At 64.5% G+C, this 25,216-nt stretch overlaps 1 protein-coding gene across 1 annotated transcript in view; it reads right to left on the bottom strand.

Annotated features, from left to right (window-relative positions):
* Positions 1–23,395, bottom strand: part of EEIG1 (estrogen-induced osteoclastogenesis regulator 1) — a 31,110-nt gene extending 7,715 nt beyond the window's left edge. Inside the window, exons 1-4 of the mRNA XM_062207484.1 lie at positions 22,931–23,395; positions 3,520–3,640; positions 3,096–3,125; positions 1,273–1,389 (exon numbers count right to left, since the gene is read on the bottom strand). Coding sequence (XP_062063468.1) covers positions 1,273–1,389; positions 3,096–3,125; positions 3,520–3,640; positions 22,931–23,076 — 414 coding nt within the window. The 5' untranslated portion in view covers positions 23,077–23,395. The remainder of the gene's footprint in view (positions 1–1,272; positions 1,390–3,095; positions 3,126–3,519; positions 3,641–22,930) is intronic.
* Between the last annotated feature and the right edge of the window lie 1,821 nt (positions 23,396–25,216).

The following is a 25,216-nucleotide window of genomic DNA, read 5'->3' as shown; positions in this document are numbered from 1 at the left end:
ACCAATCCTGTCCCGGTTGCCCCTCTTCCAGTCCAGCTCTCTGCTGTGGCCCAGGAGTGCAGTAGAGGATGGCCCAAGTGCTTGGGCCCTGTACCCCATGGGAGACCAGAAGAAGCACCTGGCTCCTGCCTTCGGATCAGCACGGTGCACTGGCCGTAGCGGCCATTGGAGGGTGAACCAACGGCAAAGGAAGACCTTTCTCTCTGTTTCTCTCTCTCACTGTCCACTCTGCCTATCAAAAAAAAATTTTTTTTTTTAAATCTTTACTTGAGGGCCACCATCTGGGGTCTCCCTATTGGTGCAGGGGCCTAGGCACTTGGGCCATCTTCTGCTGCCTTCCCAGGCCATCCGGGGAGCTGCACTGGAAACGGAGCAGCCGGGGAGTGGGTAGGCGGCTTTTTATGCATCGTTTCTTGGCCTTGACAGCAGCCTGCAGAGCAGTGCCAGCCCCAGGTGGAGAACAAGGAAGCGGAAGCAACTGCTCAGGACCTTGTGGACAGGACACAGGGCAGCCGGCCTTGCCTCCAAAACTCCCTGTCCCACAGGCCCCGTGGTCTGGCCTGGCTGACCCGCGGGCCCAGCGCGGGGAGGCGGACAAGTGCTGCGGCTCAGTGCCGCCGGCCTGGGCTTTTCTGGTGCCTCCAGTTCTCTCTGCAGAGGGTCACAGAGGCCTGGGCCCGGGGCCCTGCACTGGGTCTCCTGAGAGGTCGTGTCCCAACAGCCTGTTCTCCCTACCAGGGAAGGGCACAGAGACAGAGGAAGTGAGGTGCTGTGGCTGCAGCCACCCAGACACCTCTGCTGCCTGGGGCGCGGGGGCTGCCTCCGCCACCGGAAACCTGCACGTGGCCAGCAGGGCGGGCAGCCGCCCATGCACACCCAGGTCTGGGAGGGCAGGTTCCTCCACTTGCTGCTGCTGCCAGGAGCCAGGCAGCCTGCGTCACGTGAGGCCAGGCCACCGAGTCAAACGGCTTGGAGGTCAAGTGCCAGCTCTGCTCGTGACCCGAGGCCATGGACCTAATCCAAGTGTCTCATGGGGCTACCAAGACACCACACCCCACAGGCTGCTGGGGGTCATGAGGTGAGACGAGTCTTCGGCACTGTGTGATCCCGCAGGAAGTGCACGCCAAACCCAGACAGGCTGATGGTGTCCACCCCGACCGTGGGTGGGGAAACTGAGGCAGGCGCCTGGCCACACCTGCAGTGTCTCTCACTGCCTGTGCAGGTGAGAGCCGTCTGTCAGCGCCAGGAGCCGGGTCAGCAGGTCCCAGGTACCTTGAGGATGGAGTTGTCCTGGCGCGTGTTCTTGGTGTCGTAGCCCTCCAGCAGGCAGCAGCGCACCGTGGAGCCCGAGCCTGCAAACTCCGCCAGGTTCAAGTCGGCGAAGCCCAGCTGGGGGGAGGGGGAAGGACAGCGTGGGTGCAGGGCTGGCAGGTGCTCCAGGGGGTTAACTCGGCAAAGCTCCTGGGCCCGCCCACAGCCCTGACTGAGACTGACTGTTGCATAACCAGGACCCAAGGACAGAGGCCCGGGTCGCAACGTGGCAAAGCCAGGAGCTCACATCCCTGAGCCGCACAAAGCAGCCTTTGTGCCGCGTCCCAGTGTGCACCGGGGCCAGCACGCCTGACATGAAAAGACATTGTTGCCTGTGACACAGACCCATTGTTCCCCAGGAAACAAGGCCGTGCTGTGGAGCAGGCGGGGAGGAGGGAAGGCCTGTGGGAACCTGATGGCGGGCAGGGGCAGGGGGATGCCCCACGGAGGGGGCTCCGGGAGTAGTGGGGAACGGACACATTGCCGGGCGGGCGGGAACCCCAGGGACATCCCTTGGAGGAGGTGGGAGTGAGGGTCTGGTGGGCGGAGCCGACATCTGGACAGGCCGTTGGGGACCTGGGCTGCTGCTGACCCTGTCCAGGAGAGGAGTGCAGGACAGGAGGAAACCCAGGACGCGGCCGAGCTGGTCAGACTCAGAGGGCAAACAGCAGAGGTGGGAGTGCCAGGCTTGGGCCCTGCGGGACGCTTCCTGGGTGCCTGGAAGTAGATTCGGACCCCAGCCCCGCCCCTGCTCACAGAGGGACCCTCCCCTTCACGGTGAGGCAGGGCAAGTGACCCGACTTAACCGGCAGAGCCAGAACTGACACGGGCCGCGCCTGCCACCTCCCAGGGCTTCGATTTCCTGCTCAGGGCCAAGGGCCAGCAGGACCTGTGCCGGGGGCTCTCGTGCAGAGTGGCGGGGGTGGGGGGCAGCGGGCCTGAAGTGTGCTAGGAGCCAGTCAGTGCCAGCCGGGTAGGCCCTGGCTGTTTGCTGGCAGCTTCTCTCGGCCGCCTTCCCCTACCTCAGCCACCAGGAAGGGCGCTTTCCACTGACAGCTCCATGGCCTGGGGCAGAGGGCGTAGCCCAGCCCAGCGCCTGAGCTGGGGCCACTGGGGTCACTAGGAAGGGTGCCACCCTGGGCAGCACCGCCCCAGGCGTCCCCGCAGAGCAGCGGAGCAGGAGGTGAGGCCGAGGCACTTCCTGTCCTCTGCAGGGCGGGCGTCCTCAGAGCCAGCACCCAGCGAAGAGGTTGATGGTGTGGGCCGAGCCGTCTGTGTGTGCAAACCCACGGCGGGCCTGGCTGAGCCGGCGCTGTCACCAGCCACGCAAGGGGAGGACGTGGCTGCCCTCAGCATATGCACACGGCAATCTGCCTGCACGAGAGGCACCCGTCACGTGACAGGTGGGAAAAGCCCGCCGCAGAAACCGCGCGTCTTACGACGTCACTGCCCGACCGTGCACACGGGCTGAGGGCAACCACAAGGCGCGCCTCCTACGGCGCTCGAAAGCATGGCCACCCGTTATCACCGCGCCGTGTGTACGATGGGAATACCCTAAGTGATGCTGATGGAAGGGTCCCTTGGGAGCCTGGCGGAGGAGGGCGCGGAACGCAGCCTGGGGACCCTGCCTGTGTGGCGACAAGCACACGCTGCCTTGTGAGACTTCCAGAGAGGGATACAGCTCAGGCAGGGCTGTGTGTCCTGCGGGGGGCAGAGGAAGCCACACACACTCTAGAAACTACTGCCCTGCCAGTCCTGGGCCGCCCCTTCAGGGCCCCTCTTACCTTGGAGTAAGCCTTCCCGCCTTTCAGCTCCTGCACGGGGAGGGAGACAAGCAACAAGGTGACCAGGGAATCCAGAGACCTCAGGGGTGTCCCCGGTCCTCCCAGATACGAGTGCTGGGGAGGACAAGACCAGGGGCAGAGGGCCCGGCCCTGCGGCGCAGCCGGCGTCCCACGCGGGCACCAGCCCGACTCCGGCTGCTCTGCTCCTGAGCGCCCCGCTGACGCAGCTGGGAACACGGGGCCCTGCCACCCCGGGGGGAGCCCCGGGGGGAGCCCCGGGCCCCGTTCCGGGCATCTGGGGAGTGAAGCAGGGATGGCAGCTCGCCTCCCTGTCCTCTGCCTTTCAAACAGCCATAAGAAAGGAGTGGGGCAGAGCGCCTCCCTCCGTCTCGCACGGGGAGGCCCCACGCCCGCCGCCACTCACCTTGCGCACGGACACGCGGCAGACGCAGGGGTCCAGCAGGCCTGTGGCCGGGTTGGCGCTCATCTTACACACGAAGGTGAACCTCTTCCGCCACCGGACGCAGTTCTCCTGCACCTCCTCCCTGCAGGCCAGAGGGGGACGGGGCGCGGCATGGTCAGTGTGTGAGCCCGAGGGAGCGACAGGGCAGGGGCCCGGCACCTGCAGGAACCAGGGACGAGGGGCTCTCTCGCCTCACTTGGTGACGTAAAGGGACTGCTTTCTCACAGAGCTGTGCTTGTGTGGTTGTAAAAACACAGCAGACGTACTGAGAAGTGAAAGCCACGGGGGAGTCGGGGGGGGGACCGCAGGCCTGGGGCAGCTGCACCTCCGGGAGCCCCCAACCTCTGTGCCCAGCACTGCCCCTCCCCCAACTTTGCCGTGACCTCGGGTGCTTCCTTCCACCATCATCTCGGGGACCCTGGGAGTCCTCCCAGGCTGACTTCTATCAGCCCATTGCGCAGATGAAAAGACTGAGGCAGGCAAACTCCCCAGCCGCAGGCAGCCGGCCAACGGCGCGGCTGGGCCCGAACCCTGGTTCTTCATCATAGTTCCAGCAGCCACCGCGCACACGGAACTTTCCCGACAGACGTGGGTGGTGCCTAGGCCCGTAGCCGGACACTGCTGGACCCGCCCATCCCCGGGTCCTGCAGGCCAGGCTTCCAGGCCCCACGGTCCACGAGCTGTTCCACAGCCTCAGAAGCGCCAGCAGCACAGCCTGCCTCATGGGCCCACGGGCAGCTTCCCGCAGCAGCCCAATTCCAGGGGAGAATCAGGGCTCTGGGGGCGCGAGCCTTGCCTGAGCCCACCGCAGGACTGATCCCAGGCAGCCTGGCTCTGGGCGCTCAGACAGCAAAGCGGGGCCCTGGCTTCCCCCAAGTTCCACCTGGGCACGGAGCACCACCACACTGGAAAACTCGGCACCCTTTAGCCCCTTTAACGTGGGGCCTGCTGTGCCCTGGAGTGGGCGTGAGAGGCTCACGCAATCCTCTCCCAGCAGCTGTGGGAGGTGGGATCCCGGGCAGCAGCTCCCCGGCCCCCCACGGCCTGCCTGGCAGAACAGCTCAGGAAGGGGAGGCCACGGAAGGGAGGGGCTGTGAGAGGCCTCATGTCCAGCTCATCCCACCCAACTGGACAGCTCGGGAAGTGACTTCTCCAGCCCAGGGTGACCCGGGAGTGCGGGTTAACCACCAGACTGGAGCAGAGGTTGGAGGGAGCCACGGTCACCTCCCCAACTCAGCGTGTTTGCTTCTCAAGGCAGCCTGGGAAGGTGGGCTCTAGGCAGCCTCTTCTACAGCTGAGGGCAGAGGGGTTGAGAGACCCCCGCCCCTGACCCCCATCACGCTCCTAGGGGCTGAAAAAGCAGGATGGGAGCCAGGACTGTCTGACTCAAGGCAAAACTCTCAGCCAGTATCTCCACTCACAGTCCCGGGGCCTGGGAGAGCCTGGCAGGTGCACGGCGGGGAGGGCATGGGACCAGCTGGGTACCCAAGGCCCCTACCCGTGTCTGTGTGGAAACCACTAAACGCAGCTGCCACGTGACCCAGCAATCCCACCCCCAGGGGACACAACTTGCACCACACACATCCCGGTTCACGTTCACTGTAGCCTAGCCACAGCAGCCTGAAGGAAGAGCAGCCCAATGGCTACCAGCTGGGGACCAGCTAAACACAACGTGGTCCAGCAGTGCCCAGACAAGAGCCCAGGCAGCCACGGTGCCACATGTGGTCAACCTCCAAGAGGCGCTGTGCTAGGTCAAGGTGTTTCCACGACACACCCAGGGGCAGAGAGGAGGGCGGCGCTGCCAGGGGTGGGCAGGGGTGGTTAACGGGCACAGGACTCCTCTCTGGCCTAATGACAGGTTCTTTTCTTTTTTTTCTTTTTCTTTCTTTTTCTTTTTTTTTTTTTTGACAGGCAGAGTGGACAGTGAGAGAGAGACAGAGAAAAAGGTCTTCCTTTGCCGTTGGTTCACCCTCCAATGGCCGCCGTGGTAGGCGCGCTGCTGCCGGCGCACCGCGCTGATCTGATGGCAGGAGCCAGGTGCTTCTCCTGGTCTCCCATGGGGTGCAGGGCCCAAGCACTTGGGCCATCCTCCACTGCACTCCCTGGCCACAGCAGAGAGCTGGCCTGGAAGAGGGGCAACCGGGTCTTTTTTTTTTTTTTTTTTGACAGGCAGAGTGGACAGTGAGAGAGAGACAGAGGGAAAGGTCTTCCTTTGCCGTTGGTTCACCCTCCAATGGCCGCCGCACCACGCTGATCCAAAGGCAGGAGCCAGGTGCTTCTCCTGGTCTCCCATGGGGTGCAGGGCCCAAGCATTTGGGCCATCCTTCACTGCACTCCCGGGCCACAGCAGAGAGCTGGCCTGGAAGAGGGGCAACCGGGACAGAAGCCAGCGCCCCGACCAGGACTAGAACCTGGTGTGCCAGTGCCGCAGATGGAGGATTAGCCTATTGAGCCGCGGCGCCGGCCCTAATGACAGGTTCTAAACACTGACTGTGGGGATGGTGGCTGCTCTGTGGATGGACCGATGACCCCCTGGACTGTACAGCGTACGTGGCTGGAAGGTGAATCTATCACAATGAAACTACTCCTCTTTTGCCTTCAAAACTACGTGGAGGACAGATAAACAGGAAAATGGAGAGCAAGGGCAGGGAGTGCCGGGCAGGGGTGAAGAGGCGACGGCCACTGCTTCAGGTGAGTGGATGGGATGGCCGTCAAGGCAGTGACATCTGAGCGAGGCGTGGAGAGAAGACCTGGGGTGAGGACAGCCGGATGGGGCAGGTGCTATGCCGCGGTAGGCTAAGCCTCCGCCTGTGGCCCCGGCATCCCATGAGTGCCGGTTCATGTCCCGGCTGCTCCTCTTCCAATCCAGCTCTCTGCTATGGCCTGAGAAAGCAGTGGAGGATGGCCCAAGTGCTTGGGCCCCTGCACTCACATGAGAGACCTGGAAGAAGCTCCTGGCTCCTGGCTTCGAATCGGCTCAGCTCCAGCCACTGTGGCCACTTGGGGAGTGAACCAGCGGATGGAAGACCTCTCTCTCCGTTTCTCCCTCTCTCTGCATATAGCTCTACCACTCAAATAAATAAATAAGCAGAAATCTTAAAAAAGAAAAGTGCGGGGCCGGTGCTGTGGCACAGCAGGTTAATGCCCTGGCCTGAAGCGCCAGCATCCCATATGGGCGCCAGTTCTAGTCCTGGCTGCTCCACTTCTGATCTAGCTCTCTGCTATGGCCTGGGAAAGCAGTACAAGATGGCCCAAGTCCTTGGGCCCCTGCACCCACATAGGAGACCTGGAAGAAGCTCCTGGCTCATGACTGGCACAGCTCTGGCCGTTGTGGCCATCTGGGGAGTGAACCATTGGATGAAAGACTCTCTCTCTCTCTCTCTCTGCCTCTCCTCTCTCTGTGTAACTCTGACTTTCAAATAAATAAATAAATCTTAAAAAAAAAAAAAAAAGGAAAAACGCTGGACAGGTGGACAGAAAATGCAAAGGGCCTGGGGGTAGAGACACACTTGGTAAATGGAAAAGTAGCAGAGAGGCAACTGGGGGAGAGCAGAGGGCAGGGGCTAGGTGAGCAGCAGGGGCCAGGTCTACAGGCCCTCAGGAGCCCCAGGAGCCCCAGGGCAGACGCTGGATCAGAGAGCGGCTCTTGCCTGTCTCCATGGACTGCAACTTAGGCAGAAGCCACGAGCAACCACAGAGGCTGCAGACAGAGGGGCAGAGCTGGAGAGGGGAGATAACTGGGGGTGGCTGTGGAGTCCATGTGGACCCCCAGACCCCTTCCCCACCCCTCCCAGAGCCGGCAGCAGCCATGGAGAGCCGAGGAAGCTGTGTGTTCCGGGTGTGCTGAGACACCAGGGACTGGGACGGGAGTCTGCGAACAGAAGCCCAGAGTGCGCTGGGGCTTCCTCCTGCCCCTCGGAGGCTGCTGTGGGAATGGCCGGCCAGGAAGCCCGGGCCCATTTGTGGTTCCTGTCCGCCCTGCCGGGCCGGGCCAGGCAGAGACAGCCACGTGGAGCCCTCCCGGGCTCAGGTGATGGGCGGGTTCCCTGCCTCTGGGGAAGTGAGCCAGGGCAGGGCTGGAGGATGGGCACGGGCTGCACTCCAGTTCCCACAGGGCTCTCAACTGTCACCTGCTCTGTGTCACCGCTCCCACAGGGCACAGCAGCAGCCCAGGCCAAATACACACCAGCACAGTGGCCACTTCCCACGGTGGCTGCCACCACGGCTCACACGCGCCACCAAGCTCGCCCGTGGCAGCACGGCAGTCCCGCCCCTTCCCTGAGACCACCTCCAGAGCCCACGCCGCCTCCCCTCACACCCAGCGCTCCCAGAGGGAGCTGGGTCCCAAGCAGAGGGTGGAGCTGAGGGCAGATGAACACGGACCTGGGGCCTGGGCCTGGGCCAGGTGAGGGACGCTCCTAAGAGGTGGGGCGGCCGGTCAGCAGGAGCCCCGGGCTGGAAGCTGGCCAGGCCATCTCAGGGACCTGACTCTCAACACCTTTCACTCAGCCCCTCTACACGCCAGAACTGCTGAAGGCGCCCTGGACGTCAGCGGTCAACCATGAAGACAGCAGGCTAGCACTCAGCTGAGAGGCAGCAAAGGCCCAGCACCGCGAGAAGGAAGTGGGGAAGGGGGTAGGCACTGCTCAGGCAGCCAGGGAAGATCTTAATGGAAAGGTGACATGGGAACAAACACTGAGGGAGGGAGGGTGAGCCACATGGACACCTGGGGAAGAGCCATCGGGGCACATGCAAAGGCCCTGAGGCGGGCACGCACTCACAGGTGAAGGAGGGGCACAGGGCTGGTGTGGCTGGAGCAGGGGATTGTGGGGGGAGGGGGCTGGAGAGGAGTCTTGGCCCAAACTCACACGGGGCCGTGCGGAAGTGCCAGCAGCCACAGGTGTCCATGTGTGCGTGTGGCCACAACAGCAGTGGTGACACCTGGGCAAAAACGAGCACAACCCGATGTGTGACGGGGGCCACCCAACAGCACCGAGGGCAGCTGCCTAAAGAAGGGTCCGAGACTGCCCCTCAGGCCACAGGGCAGACGTGGGCGGGGACCTCCGACAGGACCGCGCGTCTCCTGAAATAAAACAGTGGCAGCCGAGAGCGAGCAGGTGCACGGGGAACACCGGAGGTGCCCGAGTCACTGCCCGCCAGGGCCCCGTGGTGGCTGGGGCTCCTGGAGACAGAGGAGGGAGGACGGAGACGCGTGGGAGGGGAGAGGAAACATTACCTCCTTTTTTCTCTCCCTGCTGCAAGTATCAGTTGCTTTTTAATTTTTTTTTAAAGTCGGCCAAACCAAGAGAATTAACTGGCCTGCCAGTCCTGGGGATGGCAATGTGGGGAGAGGCTGGAAGGCCATTCTGGGGAACAGTCTCTGGGGAGCGCAGAGGCCACCCCAGCACCACGAGACCCCGGGAGGTCCTGACAGCCAGGCGCCCGGGGAGTGGGGGAATGACCAGAGGCACAGGAGCCACCCGTCCCAGAAAGAGGGGAGTGTGGAAAATCTACAACACTCGAGCAGCCCTGAAGAACACTGTGGATAAGGTGTTCCCTAGGAAAACAGGCCAGGCCCCAGGCCAGGCTGCAGAACCCTCAAGCCCAGAGGGGGCGACAGTCTGTGCCCAGGAGGCCAAGACCCCCGGGTTCCGGCACGAAGCTTCTCACCCTGGGTGAGGCCGAGGGCAGGCTCGCCGAGGCTCTGATGCGGGGGTGTCTGAGAGCTGTCTCTATACTCAGAATTGGATTAGAAACAGGAGAGAGCTTAGGTGCTGGTAACCAGGAACAGCTACCCTAAGCCAAGGTTCCAGCCCGTGGCCTCCCCGGGCACCGCCCGTGGGGTTACCGTGGGGCACGGGAGCTGCTGGCGGAGGGCGCCCGTGTCCGTTCCTCCCTAGCCTGGCATTGCAGGGCGTGCTCCCCCGGCTCCCCAGGGCTGGGGACAGGTAATTACAGAGCCTGGGTTCCGTTTTTAGCTTCAAGATGTACAATTAGACGTGCGAAGCCAGAGAGGTGGGGCAGGCCCTCTACCACGGCAGCCACAGTGGCTGTCACCAAGGAGAGTCCAGCTATTTTCATGGCCACTCCCCCCCCCACTAGGCTGGGCTCCTCCTCACCCCAGCAAGGCCGTCCAGTGCTGGGCCTCCCTCTGGCCTGGCCCAGAAAAGCCATCATGATGCAGCCAGGGTCTGGGCGCTGGCTCAGGGTCACGGGAATCGGGAGCAAACCTCCTGGAAGGCCCCCCAGTGGGGGTGGGCCACCTCCCAGGGAGCAGGGGGCAGTGACGTCAGAGCTAGGAGCGCAGGAGGAGGGTGTTGTGGTAGCAGAGCCATCCAGGGGAGGCGTCAGAGGGAAGGAGGTGGCCCCAAGAAAGGCCGAGAAGCTGTGGGGGGCTGAGCTGACCAGGACAGGGTGCTGAGGCACCTGGGGAAGCCGAGGGCCACGTGCCCACCCCATGGTGTGGTCGCAGCACGCCTCAAGGACAGGGATCGTATTTCCTCTGTGTCACCCTGGTTTGCCCGGAGCTGGGCAGAACTGGGGCAGTACAGGGCCAGCGCTGTGTCCTCCCTCAGGGCCTGCAGCTGGACATGGGCTCATCGCACTACTCAGCAGTCACAACAGCTCCTGGGGCGGTCACAGGTGCCCCAGCACCCTGGCCACGCCCATTTCCTCAACAAGCAGACAGAGGCCCAGAGCCCCAGGGCAGCAGGGCAGCACCCTTGGTAAGTGGACACCCTGGTCGAGGAGGACACAGCCTAGCAGGCTCCAGGCAACCAAAGAGGCCTTGAAGGCCATGCAGGGTGCTTCCTTTGGCCTCTCGGACAGCGAAATTCGCTTCCAGCAGGAGTCTGTCTAGGCTCCACAGTCAGCTCACCGCTCCTTCTCCCCAGCACCTGGCCCAGGCCAGTATCACTGCCCACTAGTAAGTACAGCTACCAGACCCCAGAGCCTTGGCAGCCCTGGGTCTCTTATATGCAGGTGACAAGGGGTTAGGGCTGTGGGAGCCACTTCCTAGCCACAGGCTGCCAGGAACCTGCAGGCCCACGGGCCCTCCTTCCAGAGCCAGAGCTAAGGTACGGGCACAGCTGGCATTGTCACCCAGCAGAAAGTTAAAGAAAGGGACCCTGGGTACTAGGGAGGCAGGCAGCCAGGGTGGAGCCACGGTACAGCCCCCAGTGTGACCTGCGACCGTCCCCTTCCCAGCAGCACCTGTCCTGTCCACAGTGTGTCCAGCCCGGAGCCCCAGCCTGGGGGGCAGCGGACTCAGCCTCACGAGCAGATGCTTGTGAACCACAGACTAAGCATGGCGTTTCTCGTGGAGGGGAGGGGGCTGCTGGGGTGGGGGGAGAAGTGCAGCCTCATCCTGCCAGTAGGACAGCTCCGGGGGGGTGACCCACATCGTCTCCAGGTCCCACCAAAGCGTGTCGGGTTGAGAACCACCATGCGGGCCTTGGCAGGAACCAGGTTGTTCTGACGCAGGAGGCTGGGAAGTCACAGCTGAGGAAGCACTGGCCGAGGGCTGGCCGAGCTCTGACGCCGTGTGCTCCAGGGTTCCTGTGAGGGCTGCTCCCGGGCCTCTCACTCAAACCCTGGGACGGGAGGGCTCCGTGGCAGAAGGCCCCCCCTCTGGCCAGTCTGCCCCTGCCCGGCCACGCCAGCTCCTGGAGGGCCGGGTCTCCCAGGCCTTGGCCAAGCTCCTGGAGGAGCGTTGGTCGGTCACAGCGATGCAATCGAGGCTCCCGGCTGATGAAACGCAGCCCAGGCCGGAGAGTGAGAGTCCAATAAGGAAACAATTTAAATCGACAGCGTCTGCCAGTGCTTCCCCGGAGAGAAGACAGTGCAGCCGCCCGGGAGGGGCCGCCCCAGGGACCTGCCAAGGCGCCCAGCCAGGGGCTGGGGCGGAAGAGCCAACGTGGCAGCCCAGCAGCGTCTGGCGCGGCCAGGAGTTCAGGGCTACGTGCAGGGGAAGCGGCTCGTTCCAGCTGTGGCAGGCCCACCCCTCCTCCCACGATGAGGCAGCAAGAAGTTCCTAGAAGACAAGCCACTGGGTGACCGATGCTTGAGCTCTCCAAGTGGCCGCCGCAGCAGTGAGAGCCTGGAGTGGCCCAGGTACTGGCCAGGGGGCCGGGCACAGGGACTGGTGTCAGCCAGTGCCCAAGCAAGCAGAGGGGACAGCTGGCCAGGGCTTTGGAACCTCTGAGATGGGAGGGTGGGGAGGTCAGCCCAGTCACTCGGGCTTGCTGGGGGAAGCTCTGGAGTTAACACACCTGGGCTTGGATCCTGCCCTCACCAGCCACGTAACCTTGAAAGAACCTTCCAAACACCCCAGAACGGGCGGCGCCTGTGCCCCGGTTTCACAGACACGGGCACGGCTGCTCTGCTCTGCTTTCTGAAGGCAGCTCAGGCTCCTCCCAGGCACAGCCCCGAGAGCGACTCAGTGACAGCGGGGGCCCCTTGCTGGCTCGGCCAAAGCCAAGCACCCGAGCAGAGGGGCCCCGCCACCCAGGGCAGCCCAGCCCGGCTCCTGCTTCCCCGGCACACTCCCACGCGCCTGGTGATTCCCAAAACATTCACTTCCTGTTTCCACTTCACAGATCAGGAAACTGATGCTCAGGGAGTCCCACATGTGCCGCAGTTCACACGGGAGGCGAGGGTGGTCTCACTCCCGGGCCCCACCCGGCAGGATCCCTGGGAACTGCCAGGATGGCACAGCGTTCTCAGGGGATCGTGGTGTTCATGCGTCACGGGCCAGTGGCCCTGGTGACTGATGCCTCACAGTAAGTCCCAACTCACTGAGGCGGCAGCTTCGAGGCCAGGCTTGAGCATGGGGCCAAACTCACCCAAACTCGCCGGTGTCAGGGACCAAGTTAGGTCAATCCAGAGTCGGGGGAGAAGTGGGAAAAATGTCCCCCAGCAAGCAACCCCCTCCCACGACATCCCCAAGGTCAGCTTCCCACCTCCAGAGCACCTGCTACGTATGCACGCCATCAGGTGCCAAGAGTGTCACCTACGTGACCCCCTGTGATGCACAGCCCAACCCTGGGAGCTGCCCACCATCACCCCCACGTCACAGGTAAGGAAACTGAGGCCCAAGCTGGCCAGAGGCCACAGAAATTCAAAGCAAGAAGACACAGTGGGTGTGAGGCTGGGCTGTGGCAGCAACCTCCTCTCTCAGGACCCACGACTGCAAACACACGCAGGGCTGCAGGGCCCACTCTGCTCAGGGGACTTCCCTTCCTGCGCCCAGTAGTGCCCAGCAGTGCCCAGCAGGGCAGCTCACGCACAGACCGGGGTTCAAGGCCACACTCTGCTACCCACTGGCTACTCTGAGTCAGTCACTGCCCTGTCCCTGTCTCTCAGGATGCTACAGAGCCTGGCACTCACAGCGAAAGGGGGATGGGAACTAGACCTTCAGAAGTACATGGGGGAGGGAGGGGGCGGGGCTTTAAGTTCTGCTCCGCTCCAAGGCAGGTGGTCCAGCAGGAGGCCAGGCGCGCAGAGCCCCTGGCCCAGGCCCCCTTTCCCCTCCCTGGATCCAGGACCGTGGATCAGGCCTTGAACCTGGTTGGAACGTCCAGGGAGGTGGGCTGGCAGACAGCCCAGGCATGTCCGGGCCTCTCCTGGCTGACTCATGCCGGGTGGTGTTTGATTCACAGGAGGAAGGCCGGAGGAAGGAGGATCCCCATCCCAGTCCAGCTCCACGAATGGCTGGATTCGAGTCAGGAGGATGCCCCGCCCTCGGGACCCCCAGCCCCCAGCCCCCCTACACGCTGCACCTTCCTCTCTTGGGCCTGGGACTCCAGTACGCACGGTGAGCACAGAGTAAGGCTCTTCGGACACAGCGCTGCTGCTCCGCTCACTGCTGTTCCCCAGGGGCGGCACCAGGCACACAGCAGGCGCTTACTGAGTGTGCCGTGACTCAGTGAGTGCCTTTCACAGCCCCGCCCTCAGCCCTGGCACCTCCCCCAGAGAAGGGGTGCCCCGGCCGTGGCTGGGTCTCACCCTCTGCAGAGTCCAGGGGCCGGGGCTCACCGCCATCACTGCCTGCATCTCTCTGTGTTCCTACTGGTCCACACAGCATCGTGGACCTCTGAGTTGGATGGTGGTAACTTTTCCTCACAGCACGGCACACCCTCGGACCCGTTTTTCCAGCTGGCTTCAGCAGCTCCCAGGACTCCAACCACAGGAGGAAGGTCCAGAAATTCCCAGGACCACAAGGCCCTGACCCACTGGTCTCCATGTCCTCCCCGGACACCTGATTCTCTGCAGACTCATGGATCAGCCCTGGGCCAATCCACACGAGTTCACTGAGTGTTTATTATGAGCGGGGCCCGAGCAGGACCCTGGGGTTACCTCCAGTTGGCCAGGCCTTGGTCTTGCCTGTGTCCAGCACGGGTATGGACATCCTCACCCAGGCCCAGCTGTGCCGTGGGAGTCCTCTTCAGCTGTCACACCCCCCAGAGGGTGCTGCAGCCCTCAGGCCTGCTCCTGGAGCTGCAGTGGGGCATGTGAGCCCAAGGCCCACCCAGAGAGAGGGTGAGGGCGAGGGCCAGCTGAGTGGGGATGGCCCTCCCTGAGCCATGCGCTGCACTTCTCTCCATGGTCCCAGGTCAGGGCCATGGCCAGGCTCCACTCACAGAGATTTGCTAGACGGGCGAAGCCGGGGTACAGAGAAGAGAAACAACGCAGGGAAGAAGGGACGCACGTGCCTCTTTCCTCTCATCCGTCCCTCCAGTCACCGCCCTGGACGCACAGTGACCACCGCCAGCCCCGAGTGCACACGCCGTCCACACCAGGGGCTACGACAGGCACGCGCCCATCTCATTCAAGCACCATGGGGAAGCGCATGACCCCATTTCACAGAGGAGGGAAGCAAGGCTAGAGATCCCGGTCAGCCAGCCGCAGGAGCCTTCCTCCCTCTGCACTGCCAAGCCCCACAGCCAGGGCCCCACGACGGGCCACAGAGGCAGGAGGGAAACTGCCAGCCCGAGCGGACAGGAGCTGCTGAGAGGAGCTTTGGCCCTGAAAACAAGAGCGGTGCTCCTGGGGCCAGGCCCCTTCAGGGTCCCTCGGCAGAAAGTCCCAGGAAAGCACCCAAGGCCTCTCCTGGGCTCCCAGGCACCCAGAGAGGTACCCTTTGTCAGGAGGACTGTCACCCCGTCCAGCACCACCAGCACAGTGCCGTCTCCAGGCTTCTTCCCGGCACACAGACCTGCACGGCGCGCAGGCTCCTGGGGAGGACACCCCCACACGACACCAGCCGCCAGGGGGCAGATGCACAGAGGCCCCGACTCCCTCCAGGTACAGCCTCTCCTCACAGGACAACCCCACGCTGCCCCCTCCCCAAAGCGTTTCCCTGGATATGGAGAGCATCCCCCTGGCTGTGGCCCAGCCCCGGCTCAGTCCAGCGGCCTGTGGGTGCTCCACCGCAGAGCTCGCGTCGAGTTCAGGTCTGAGCCAATCCGTGATCCCAGAGGCGGGCAGCCCCCTGCTCTCTCTCCTGCTAGCTGGGGGCCAGCAGCCAAGCCCATCACTGCCTTGCTGGTTCTGAAACAGATCTGAGCTCCACACCTCTCCACAGTTCCCACCCTCAGGATACACAAGCCCCTCCCTGCACCCCCACCCCCTGGCCCCGCTCTGCTGTGGCTGCCTTTCCCCACCACTCAGGGGCTGTCACCATAGCACTGACTGGGCTCCTGTGGCTCCCCCACAGCAGGGGGTCCTGTGGGGGCAGGGACTGAATCCCGAAGCCCAGCCCAGGCCACACAAAGTACCCAGGACACTGTCACAGAGTGACTGGGGGTGGGGGAGCCTGGGTGGAGCAGGAGACACAGGTGTGTGTTGCCCCCACCTCTGCTCACACAGGAAGCAGTGGGAGGCAGGGCACCTGGCGTGTGAAGAGCACCCAGACTTCCGCCCTCCCCGAGCGCCAGGCCGCACAGCTCCTCTCTCACGCTCCATGTTCTCAGCTCCCTGCTCCTAGGCTCGGCCGCTCGCCCTCCTCCCCTCGCGGGAGCCCCATTTTATGGAAGAGGAGGCTGAGGCTGCGAAGGCAAGTTCCTTGCCCACTGTCACAGAACTGAGCAGTTGTCAGAGCCAAACAGGACTCGGAGTCAGGCTCCAGCTTCTACCCTGCTGGGAGCATCCCTTCTCCCTGCAGAGGGGTCCACCCAACCCACGCCTTCAGAGTCCCCAGATCCCTCTCAATTGCAGCCTCTGAGCCCACAGGGGCACCCAGCTGTCCAGGGTGCAAGCGAGGGCTGCTCCTGACACGGGCTGACAACTCAGCCACGGGGCGGGGGAGGGGGGAGCGGATGGGCCCTGCAGCTGGCGGTGGCCGTCACACAGTCCCACACCCACACTCACACTGGGTCAGAGCCAGGGGAGAAGAGTCCCAGGCCCGGGGCAGCACCAGCACCAACTCACAGCAGGAAGCCCCAGGCCTGAGCCGGAAGATGCAATGGAGCCGCTCCTGTCTAGGAAGGGCCCACAGGGCTGACAAGGCCGAAAGGGGCCAGGGGAGGCTTCCTGGAGGAGCAGGGGTTCAGCAGGTGGAGAAAAAGGGGGTGGGAGCAGAGGAAGCAGCGACTGCAGGAGCAGAGGCACGAAGACCAGAGCGGTGAGGGGTGGCAGAGGCCGCGGCAAGGGCCAGGAGAGCCAAAGCCTCCTGCCCACCAAGGGGCACCCTGCCCGCCAGTGGTCTGGAAGCTGGGATCCTCCCCCTCTGAGGGGAGCTGTCCTCTGTCTGCCACGGCAGGTCCAAGAGCTGGCCGGGCAGGGGCCCTTCCCCCCCTTGAGGCCTCTGTCAGCCCAGCCCCAACCGGCGGCCGCACTTGGTTCTCACTGGTAAGCAGCCACACACCCGCTACAGGGCAGGTTGCAGCGAATGGGGCAAGCAGGCAGGCTGACCCCACTGGGCACTGAGCTCAGACCCAGGTGTGCTCCTCGCCGGCTCCCCTCCCTGTGAGGACAAAGAGAGCCCAGAAAAGGAAGGACCTCCTCTGGGCAGCACTCCGTGTCCTGGCCCCCTGGGGCAAGTGACATCATCATCTGGCCCCCGGCCTTGACTCAGCCCAGAGACGGGAGGACAGACCGTGTTCTACAGTGTCCACTGCGTGCCAGGGGCCGCGCTGGCCAGTGGACAGACACTACCTTACCCATCTCCCCACATCCTCCTGAGAGCACCGAGGCTGCGGGCTAAGTCCCTGCCCAACACACAGGCGCCGAGCGGCAGAGGCACGGCGGATGGAATGTCTCCCCGGGTGTGGCGGGGCAGCAAGGCAGCAAGCAAACGGGCAGAAGTCCCCTCTTGGAGCTGCTTCCTCCCCCATGGAAACGAGCCGGGCCAAGGGCTGGCCTCCTCCTGTCGACGTCTGGGCTGGGCAGAGGCCGGGCAGTGCTGAGCCTGTGTGCGAGAACTTCCAAGCCCTGGTCGCGGAAAGACGCTGAGCCCAGACCCGGGGTCTGCTGCACAGCCCTGGGGAGACACCACGGCCAGGCCCCACAGAGCCCACAGGCCAAGGGGTGGCTGACAGGTCCCCGAGCAGAGCTGGGCTCAGGTCTGGCGTCTCTGCACCCCAAAGCACTTTCCAGGCGAGAGGCACACTAAGGAGCACCCCCCGCGCCCCCTACCCCTGGTTGCTTCCAGGTATCCTTCTAAGCACATCTGGTGTTTCTCCCCTGCTTAACCCTTTCTGTGGCTCTCTACTGGGACCTGCTGAGATGAGGAGTCTAACCTGGCTGCCGCGGATCTTACTGCTGGTTCCTAGCAGCAGGAAAGCAGCAGCAAGGTCATCGTGTGGGGCACCAGACTCCCAAGCCCAGGAGCAGACTGGCCAGCAGCCATCAACACCCAGGCAGGGCCCCATGAATGACAGCAAGGACTCCCTGGTACTGCACAGCAGGCCTCAGTGTCGCTCAGGGTCCCCAAGCAGGGCCTGCAGGCATGCAGCCGGCAGCTGCTGCGAAGCCCTGGCTACAGTGGCTCCCAGCACACAGCTCCAGGCAAGGAACAGGCCTCAAGGGACGGCCCTGGCGTCACAGAGTGAGATCAACTCAAGTCAGGGCAGCTGCTAGGCTGCCAGGCACGTGGCAGGGTGGCACCTGCCAATGGTGTGGCCAGCTGGCAGCAAAGGCAGGACCCAAGAGCAAACCCAAGGCCAGGCACAGGCTGGGCAGCTTCAGGCCTCACCAAGGCCACCAGCAGCTGGCCTGCTGCCACAGTCTCTCTGCCAGGCTGGCCTCTGAGGCCTACTAGCCTGGCCCTGCCCACTCCTCCTGCCAGCGGGACTTCTAGCCACAGACGGCTCAACCTGTTGTGCCTGCCCAGTGAAAACCAACACGCGGGGGCCCTGGGGACCAGGCTGGACCAAGTAACACGCAGGAGGCCAGAGCATGCCAGGAAGCCAGGGCCGTGCCGGGGCTGGGAGGAGCCTGAGCAGGCAGGCGGCACACGCCAGGAGGTGGCTGCCCCACAGCACTGCTTCAGAGCTTCCAATGTGAGAGAAACCAGAGTGGATTTTCATGCAACCAAAAGCTACTGGAGCACTGGGTGGATCAACAGAAGCCTGGCTGCATTCGGCCACCGTGCACCAACCGCACGTCCATCTTCTGGCACGTTCCAAGCACCAGGCAAGGGGCCGGGCCTTCACCTGCCACTCTACCTGCAGACCCTCTCTCCAGTCTGTCAGTTCTCCTCCCTCTGCCTCCTCCTGCCCAGCCAGGCCAGGCCAGGCCAGCACTGCTCGCCCAGCCAACTCCAGCTGTCCCTCACTGTGCACGGGTCGGGCCCCTTGCAACTGACAGCCACCATCCTATCAGGCAAACTTCGTGGACTCCACTCCTCCCTGGCCTGGACCAGGAGCCTTGACACCAAAGGCTCTTCCCAATCTTCCAGGGCAACTCCCTGCCCCGGGCCTCCAAGGCTTCCCTTCCCTGGGGAAGCCCCCCTCTCGTGATGATGTGCCCTGTCCCAGGGCAGTGCTGCCCAGCCTGGGCGGGTGCTCAGTCAACACGCGTCAAGAAAGCAGACGGACGACCACACGGAGTGCCTCCCCGTCCTCTGCCAGGCTCTGCCCGGCTCGAGGTTTCCAGGACGCCCCAGCTGGGAGGGCCATGGGGTAGGCTGTCTGGTCCCATTCACCTCTGCAGGCCCAGGCCCAGCGTGCTGAACAGCAGCGCACCAGGGACCTGGTCCTACCGGCTTCCTCAGCGTCCAGAGTCCCTGCTCTGGAAGGCCAAGTGGACACCCTGCTCACCTTGGGGGACCCCGTGCACCTGCACAACCCCTTGTTCCCTCAGCCCCCGGGGATGGAACCACTGTCTGTTTCCACGTGCCCTCCCGCAGCTCCACACCAAGCTGGGCCCCCGAGCAGGCTTTGCAGGGCGGTGGATGCAAGTGGCATTCCACAGCCTTTTCCAAGGAGGCGGGGCTGGGACTGGGAGCAGAGTGCTGGCCAAGCACGCAGTGTGTGTAAGCAAAGATCCAGCAGGCTTGCCTCCCCAGGGACCAGGCTTGGGCACAGGGCCTCCAGCTGCAGAGCTGACCCATCCCAGGCCTCCTTCACGCTCAAAGAATCCCAAACATCCATCCCATCTGGGTCGGCACCAGGCTGAGCCCACGGAAGGTGGGAAGCACCTGTGCAACGAGCAGCTCGCCAACAGCTAGCCCAGGTAACAGCCCCGTGGAGAGCCAACTGCAGGCTCAAAGCTGGGGCCAGTGTGGTGGCTCAGGGAGTTAAGCCGCCACTTGTGACATGGGTATCCCATACCAGGGTGCCAAACTGATTCAGCTCCCTGCTAATGCTCCTGGGAAAGCAGCGTACAATGGCCCAAACGCCAGGGCCCCTGCCATTCATGGAGACCCAGATGGAGTTCTAGGCTCCTGGCTTTGGTATGGCCCAGACCTGGCTGTTGTGGCCATCTGGGGAATGAAACAGTGAATGGAAGATCTCTCTCTCACTCTCTCGCTCCTCCCCACCCCTCCCCCCATCACTGCCTTTCAAATAAATAAGTTAACCTTAAAAAAAAAAAAAAAAAAGCTGCCCAAGAACAGACTGGGTAGAGGCCTCTCCAAGTCAGCTACTCCTGATAACCTGAGCCCTCGTGGCTCAGCCCCCCTCCCTTGTGCAAACAGGGGTACTGAGGCAGAGGGGCAGGAGTTTGGGGCCAGTCTAGAATCTGCCCTGCTGCGCATTAGCTCCTCCCACAAAGTGGCCCTGGCAAACCTCCTCTGCCCCAGGCCTGCTGCCCCACGCACTGGCTGAGGGGACACTTCCCACCTTTCTCCTTCAGTGAGGCCCTACAGTGAGCCGGGTCAGCGCCTCCTGGTGCTTCCAGCCCAGACACGGCCAGCCACGTGCACAGGGCAGGCCACAGGACTGGTGCCAGCGGGAGCAGGGTCCACTCGGGATGTTTGGGATTCTTCGTGCCTGCAGGCCGCCTTGGACAAGTTGGCTCAGGGCTGGAAGCCTACGCCTGGCTCGCTGCTTCTGCACGCAGCAGACTTGGCTGCGACCTCGGCATCCCTCCCGGGACCCAGGTGCCATTCGCATTCGCCTGCCTGGGAGGCCTCTGGGCGGAGACCTTGGCAAATGCCCAGCGTGCCCCTGTGCCAGCCCGTACCCAGCCCCCAACCCCTCCACCTGGTGGTCTGCTTCTAGCCCACTGCCACCAAGGCCAGACAGAGCTTTGGAGCCGGACCTGCCCACAGTCAAAGCACAGCTGTGCTACACCCAGCTGAGGCACCGGCCCCATCTGCCCTCTTCTGTAAAATGGGGACTACGCCCTCAGCTCACAGGGAGGCTGCAGGGCGGAGCTGACGGTGCACCTCAGGGGCTCAACTTCCTGCACGCAGGTGCACACAGGAGCAGTTTAACCCATCATGACAAAAGCAGTATTTTCCTGGTTGTCCATCACCACCCAGTGACCTGCGGTGTGCAGCTCCGCCTCGTGGCCTCAGTGTCTCTTTGGGAGGCCGAGAGGATTAACAGAGATGCCATCTGTTAAACACCCAGCACAGGCGCTCAGGACAGTGACCGCGAGGGTGACCGTCTCTCGGGAGGCCTCAGAAGCCGGACGTACCACCTGTTCTACCTGCTCAAACTGGGTCAGGTGGAGCTGTGTACCCAGCTGTTGCCATGGCACCCAACACCCAGGGAAACACTCCAGCAAGGAGGGCGGGCGCTGCAGGGGTGGGGCCTGGGGCCTGCCTCACTCTGGCACAGCCTACATGCGCCAGCGCCAGGCCTCTGGGCCACCTGAGGGCTCTCTGGGGCTAGGGGGGAGATGCTACCGATCTGGGTCTGGGCCCAGGGTCTAATCAGATCCAGGCAGCCCAGACCCTACCCCAGCTTGCAAACAATGGGGCCTGGGCTGAGGCCCTAGCTGCAGACCAGGGTGGGAGAGGGAACCCAGGAATCCCCACCTCAGAGCCAAAGCCTCAGCCACTCTGATCTGGCTCCACTCTTTCCGCTCTCCGGCCACATCTGCCCAGCAGCAGCAGGTGCCCAGCCTGAGGGCAGCCAACGCCAGCTTCTCCCCGTCCCCAGCCCCACTTGGGTTTCATCCAGGAAAGGCCGCTCGGCCTCAGCGGGTTTCGGGAACCCAAGGCTCCTTGCCAGGAGGGAAGACAGGAAAATGGAGGTGAAATCCAGACCCAGTGAACCCAGATCCGGAACTTCCCAGACTTTCCCAGATGCGGGGGCAGGTTCAGGGCGATGGAAAGACTGACAGGTGACAACGCCCCAGGGACTGGGAGGGAGGACCTCCGCCATCAAGTCCTTGGTGGGATCGAGACTCTGTTTTCGCCCCCAGCTCACACACGGGCCCCCTGCTGACCACCCCAAGACCGGGAGGAGCTGGGGGGGTGGACCCTCTGCTGCAGCTGATGCTGGGTATGCATGGATATGCGCTGCTCCCTCTCCTCACAGCCCCCAGGCGGGGAGGACCTCCCCATTTCACAGAAGAGGCCACTGAGGCTCGGAGACAACACCCTGGTTGGAAGCACATCCTGAGTCTGAATCCTGGCAAATCGCTCCCTCTCCGGGCCTCAGTGTCCATCCCCGTAGGAACAGGACTCTCGTGGCCTCCCACCTCTACCTCTGCTCCAGGATGCAGCTGAGGGGTTGAGAGCTGCTGGCCCAGCAGGGAGCCAGCACCCGTCATCGCTGTACCATCAAGGGAGACGAGGCGGCTCATCCAAAGTCACCCAGCCAGGCCCCGAGGTCCCTGTGTGGGCAGCCACAGACCACAGGCATCCGAGGACAGATACCGCCCCCACTGCAAAGGGCAGCCCTGTGCAAGTTCCTCAGACGAGCCGTTCCCAGCAGAACCAGAGCCGGTGCACAGGAAAGGTGCCCACAGGACAGCCCTCCCTGGGCCAGGCTGTGCGGCCCGCTCCTTCCTTCCCCGTTCAGCCACCGCGGTCATCCAACGGGCCAGGCTCGGTTGACGACGGCCTCCTGCCAAGCCACGCCCTCGTTCTGGGCCTCAGTTCCCCCACCTGCCACATGCATGCCCATCTCACATCACTGGGGCAGCTCCAGCCAAAGGGCCCACACGGCGGCCAGCCAGGCCTCACACGGCACTCTGGCTACTGAAACTTCTCAGCTCTGTGCCAGGCACACCTGGTAACAGCCCCACTTTCCAGAACCAGAGAGTGACAGAGCCGGGACTCAAGCCCCAGGTGCCCTCCAGACAGGCCAGGAGGGCCCTGTGACCCCCGGTGGGCCCAGGCAGCGAGGGGCAGCCGCACTCTGCTGTGAGCTGGGCAGCTGGACCTGTAGGATGGCAGTGAACACAAAACTCAACTCTGCCAAGCCTCCGGCAGCAGCCTCCAGCCTCGCTGACAATGGCCTTTGCAATGCAAAGCAGTCCAGCTCCAGCCCAAAGAGGACAGCGGCTCCCAGGGGTCTGGGTGGGCCAGCCCACAGCCACCTCCCTGCAGCCTGGCCAGGGAGTGCAGAGAACCTGGCTTTCCCAGCCGCCAGCCGGGAACCTGTGGCTGGCCTGGGCTCTAAGTCGCAGAGCACCCGAAGTGGCCAGCCGGCCTGCGAGGCAGCACCAAACACCCCTCCCTCCCGGCTCAGGCACAGTCCCACCAGCTCTGTGAGCAAGCCCACCGTGGGCTGCACGCCAGACCCCTACCTGGGGGCTGAAGGAACCCCCAGCCCCAGCAGCCGGCTGGTCACCTGCAGCCAAGTGCCTGGCGCCCTGCTCAGGCCCAGTCTTGCCTTGTGCAAACCTGCCCCAGACACAACTAATCCCCCAACTCTCCCGGCCCCAAGGAGGGGGGGGGGGCTTTCCACACTTATCAGGCGGCCACATCGCGCTCCCCCCTCCCCTGCGGGCAGGCAGCCCCGGCGCCTACCTGGACGACAAGCTGACGAAATCCCCGCCATCCAGCAGCCGGACCTTGCAGAAAAGAACCCCGTTGACGAAAGGGACCGCCGTCAGCTCCTCCAGGGTGAACGTGGTTTGGAATTTGAATTTCTTCTTCTTCATCAAGAAAGCCATGAGCGAGTTCCCTGAGTCTGAAGCCCCGAAGGCCAAAAAAGGGGGGCTCCAGAAATCCCCAGGATTCCTTTCCCTACACCACACCCCCTCCTCAAAACACCAGCGCCGGATCCCGCCCCGACGGTGGCGGGGGCGGCCGAGCGGACGGCGATCCGAGTCCAGTTCGCGGGCCGGCTGGCTTCAGCCTCGGGGCGCCGGGGCTCGGCGGGGCTCGGCGCGGCCGGGGGCTTCACCGGCATGTAAACGGCGGGGCACGGCCCCGGAGGCGAGGGCAGGCGGGGCGGGCGGCGAGGCAGGGGCCGCGCGGGCGGGCAGCATCCCGAGCCGCGGTCCCCGAGGAGCTCACGCCGCGCGGCCGGGCCGGTGAGACTGAGGGCAGCGGGAGGACCGGTGCGGCCCCGGCCCCGGCCCCGCCCCCGCCCCGCTGGCGGCCGGGGGAGGCGCCCTCTCCGCGCACACGCCCCCGCACCTGGGTGCCCCGCGGCCTGCGCAGGTGAGGCGGGGGGGAGGCTGCGGGCACCCCCGGGGGGCGGCCGGGAGCCCTGGGGGCCTCTCCGGGAGGCGCGTCGGGAACGCTGCGGACCCCAACGTCCGGCTGCGGACCTCCTCTGGGCAGGCACCGGGGGGCGCCGCCGCCTCCGGCTCGGTCCTGGGACCCGCACTGCGGGCCCCGGCGGAGCCCAAGCGCCCTCCGGCCCGGCCGGTGGCGCCTGCCTCGCCCGCCGCCTCAGACCAGCACCCCGCGAGCAGCAACGCCGCCGGCCCGCGCCCCTGAGGCGGCCGCCCCAACCGGACGCCGCGCCGCACCGCGCCGCTCGGAGAATGCCCAGGCCCCTGCGCGGCCACCCGCCGAGCCGCCGCCGAGCGCGGCAGGGGCGGGGCGCCGGCGGCCCAGCCCGCCCGCGATTGGGTGGCCCGGCCGCGGAGCGCGATTGGCGGGTGGCTGCGTAGGGGCGGACCCGTCTCCGGGAGGCCGAGGCGGCGCGGGGCCCTCGGATTGGTGCGCCGCGCGGCCGGGCCCACCTCCTCAGGCGGGGCGGAGCCGAGGGGCAGGCGGAGCAGCCCAGGGAAGGCTGCGGGAGGTCGCGGGGCGGGGAGCCGGCGCTGGCGGGCCGGCGAGGGGCGCGCGAGCGGGGCGAGAAGAAACAATGACGAAGAGAAAGGACGTGGGAGCCAGGGTCCCGCCAGCCCTGAGCGCCTTGAACTCCGAGGCCCGAGAGGCCCCTTCCTCAGAAAAGTGATGTCCAGAGAGGCGGCCGCAGGCCCAAGCCGGCCCCTCGACCCCCCCACTCCGCGTCTCAACTGGGGAGGGGGCGGCTTGGAGCCGCGCGTCGCACAGCGTGGTGACTGAGCCAACTTCCGTCTCCCCCAGCAGTTCCCGAAGGCCTGTTAAGGCTTCGCCGAGCTGCGGCTGGCCTCGCTGGGGGGCCGAGACCTGCCGGCCCCCCGCGTTTTGCGCCCCGTTCATCGTCCCCAGATATTTGGGGCCACCCACCCTGGGCCCTGCTGGAAATCTGGGAAGCCGCGCGGTGCTCAGGAGGGCGGAGGGGCAGACAGGGACGCACAGGGGTAGGGGGGGCGCACAGCGGTAGGGGGGAGCTCACGGGAGGCCCCGGGGAAGGGCTCCAAAGTGACCGGAGGAGGCCCTGCAAGATGCGAGCCCTGGGCCGGGCAGAGGCCTCGTGGCCTGCGCCCCTGCCTGGTGGCCATCTGAGAGCGGCTGGAAAGCTCGCAGGGCCTGGATCTGGCCGGATCTGGCCTCCAACTCCCTGAGCTCCATATGGACCAGATCAGATTAGCTTCCTGTCCTTTTTCTTTCCGTTTTCTAAAAAAAGTTCTGGCTTCAGGTAACGCGGAGAGGAAGAAAATGGAAAACACGTGGGGGGGGGGGGCCTGCAGTGAGGGTCCAGGCAGGGGGACCTCAGCATGAGGCTAGGTGTGGGAGGGGTGCAGACATGGGGAGGGGAGTGGAGTCTGGATGGGTGCCGGGGCCCCCACTTCTGGCCCTCCCGCCTCCTAGCTGTGTCACTGTCTGTCCTACCTTAGAAACACCGCCAGATTGGAGAAAACAGAGTACCAGCTCAGCACTCACTGCTCTGGGTCCCATTGTACGGACGCAGAGGTTGAGGTCTAGAGGGTT

This window comes from Lepus europaeus, chromosome 12 (assembly GCF_033115175.1).
Source record: "Lepus europaeus isolate LE1 chromosome 12, mLepTim1.pri, whole genome shotgun sequence".
Lineage (NCBI taxonomy): Eukaryota > Metazoa > Chordata > Mammalia > Lagomorpha > Leporidae > Lepus > Lepus europaeus.
This window is presented reverse-complemented; position numbering and strand designations above follow the sequence as displayed.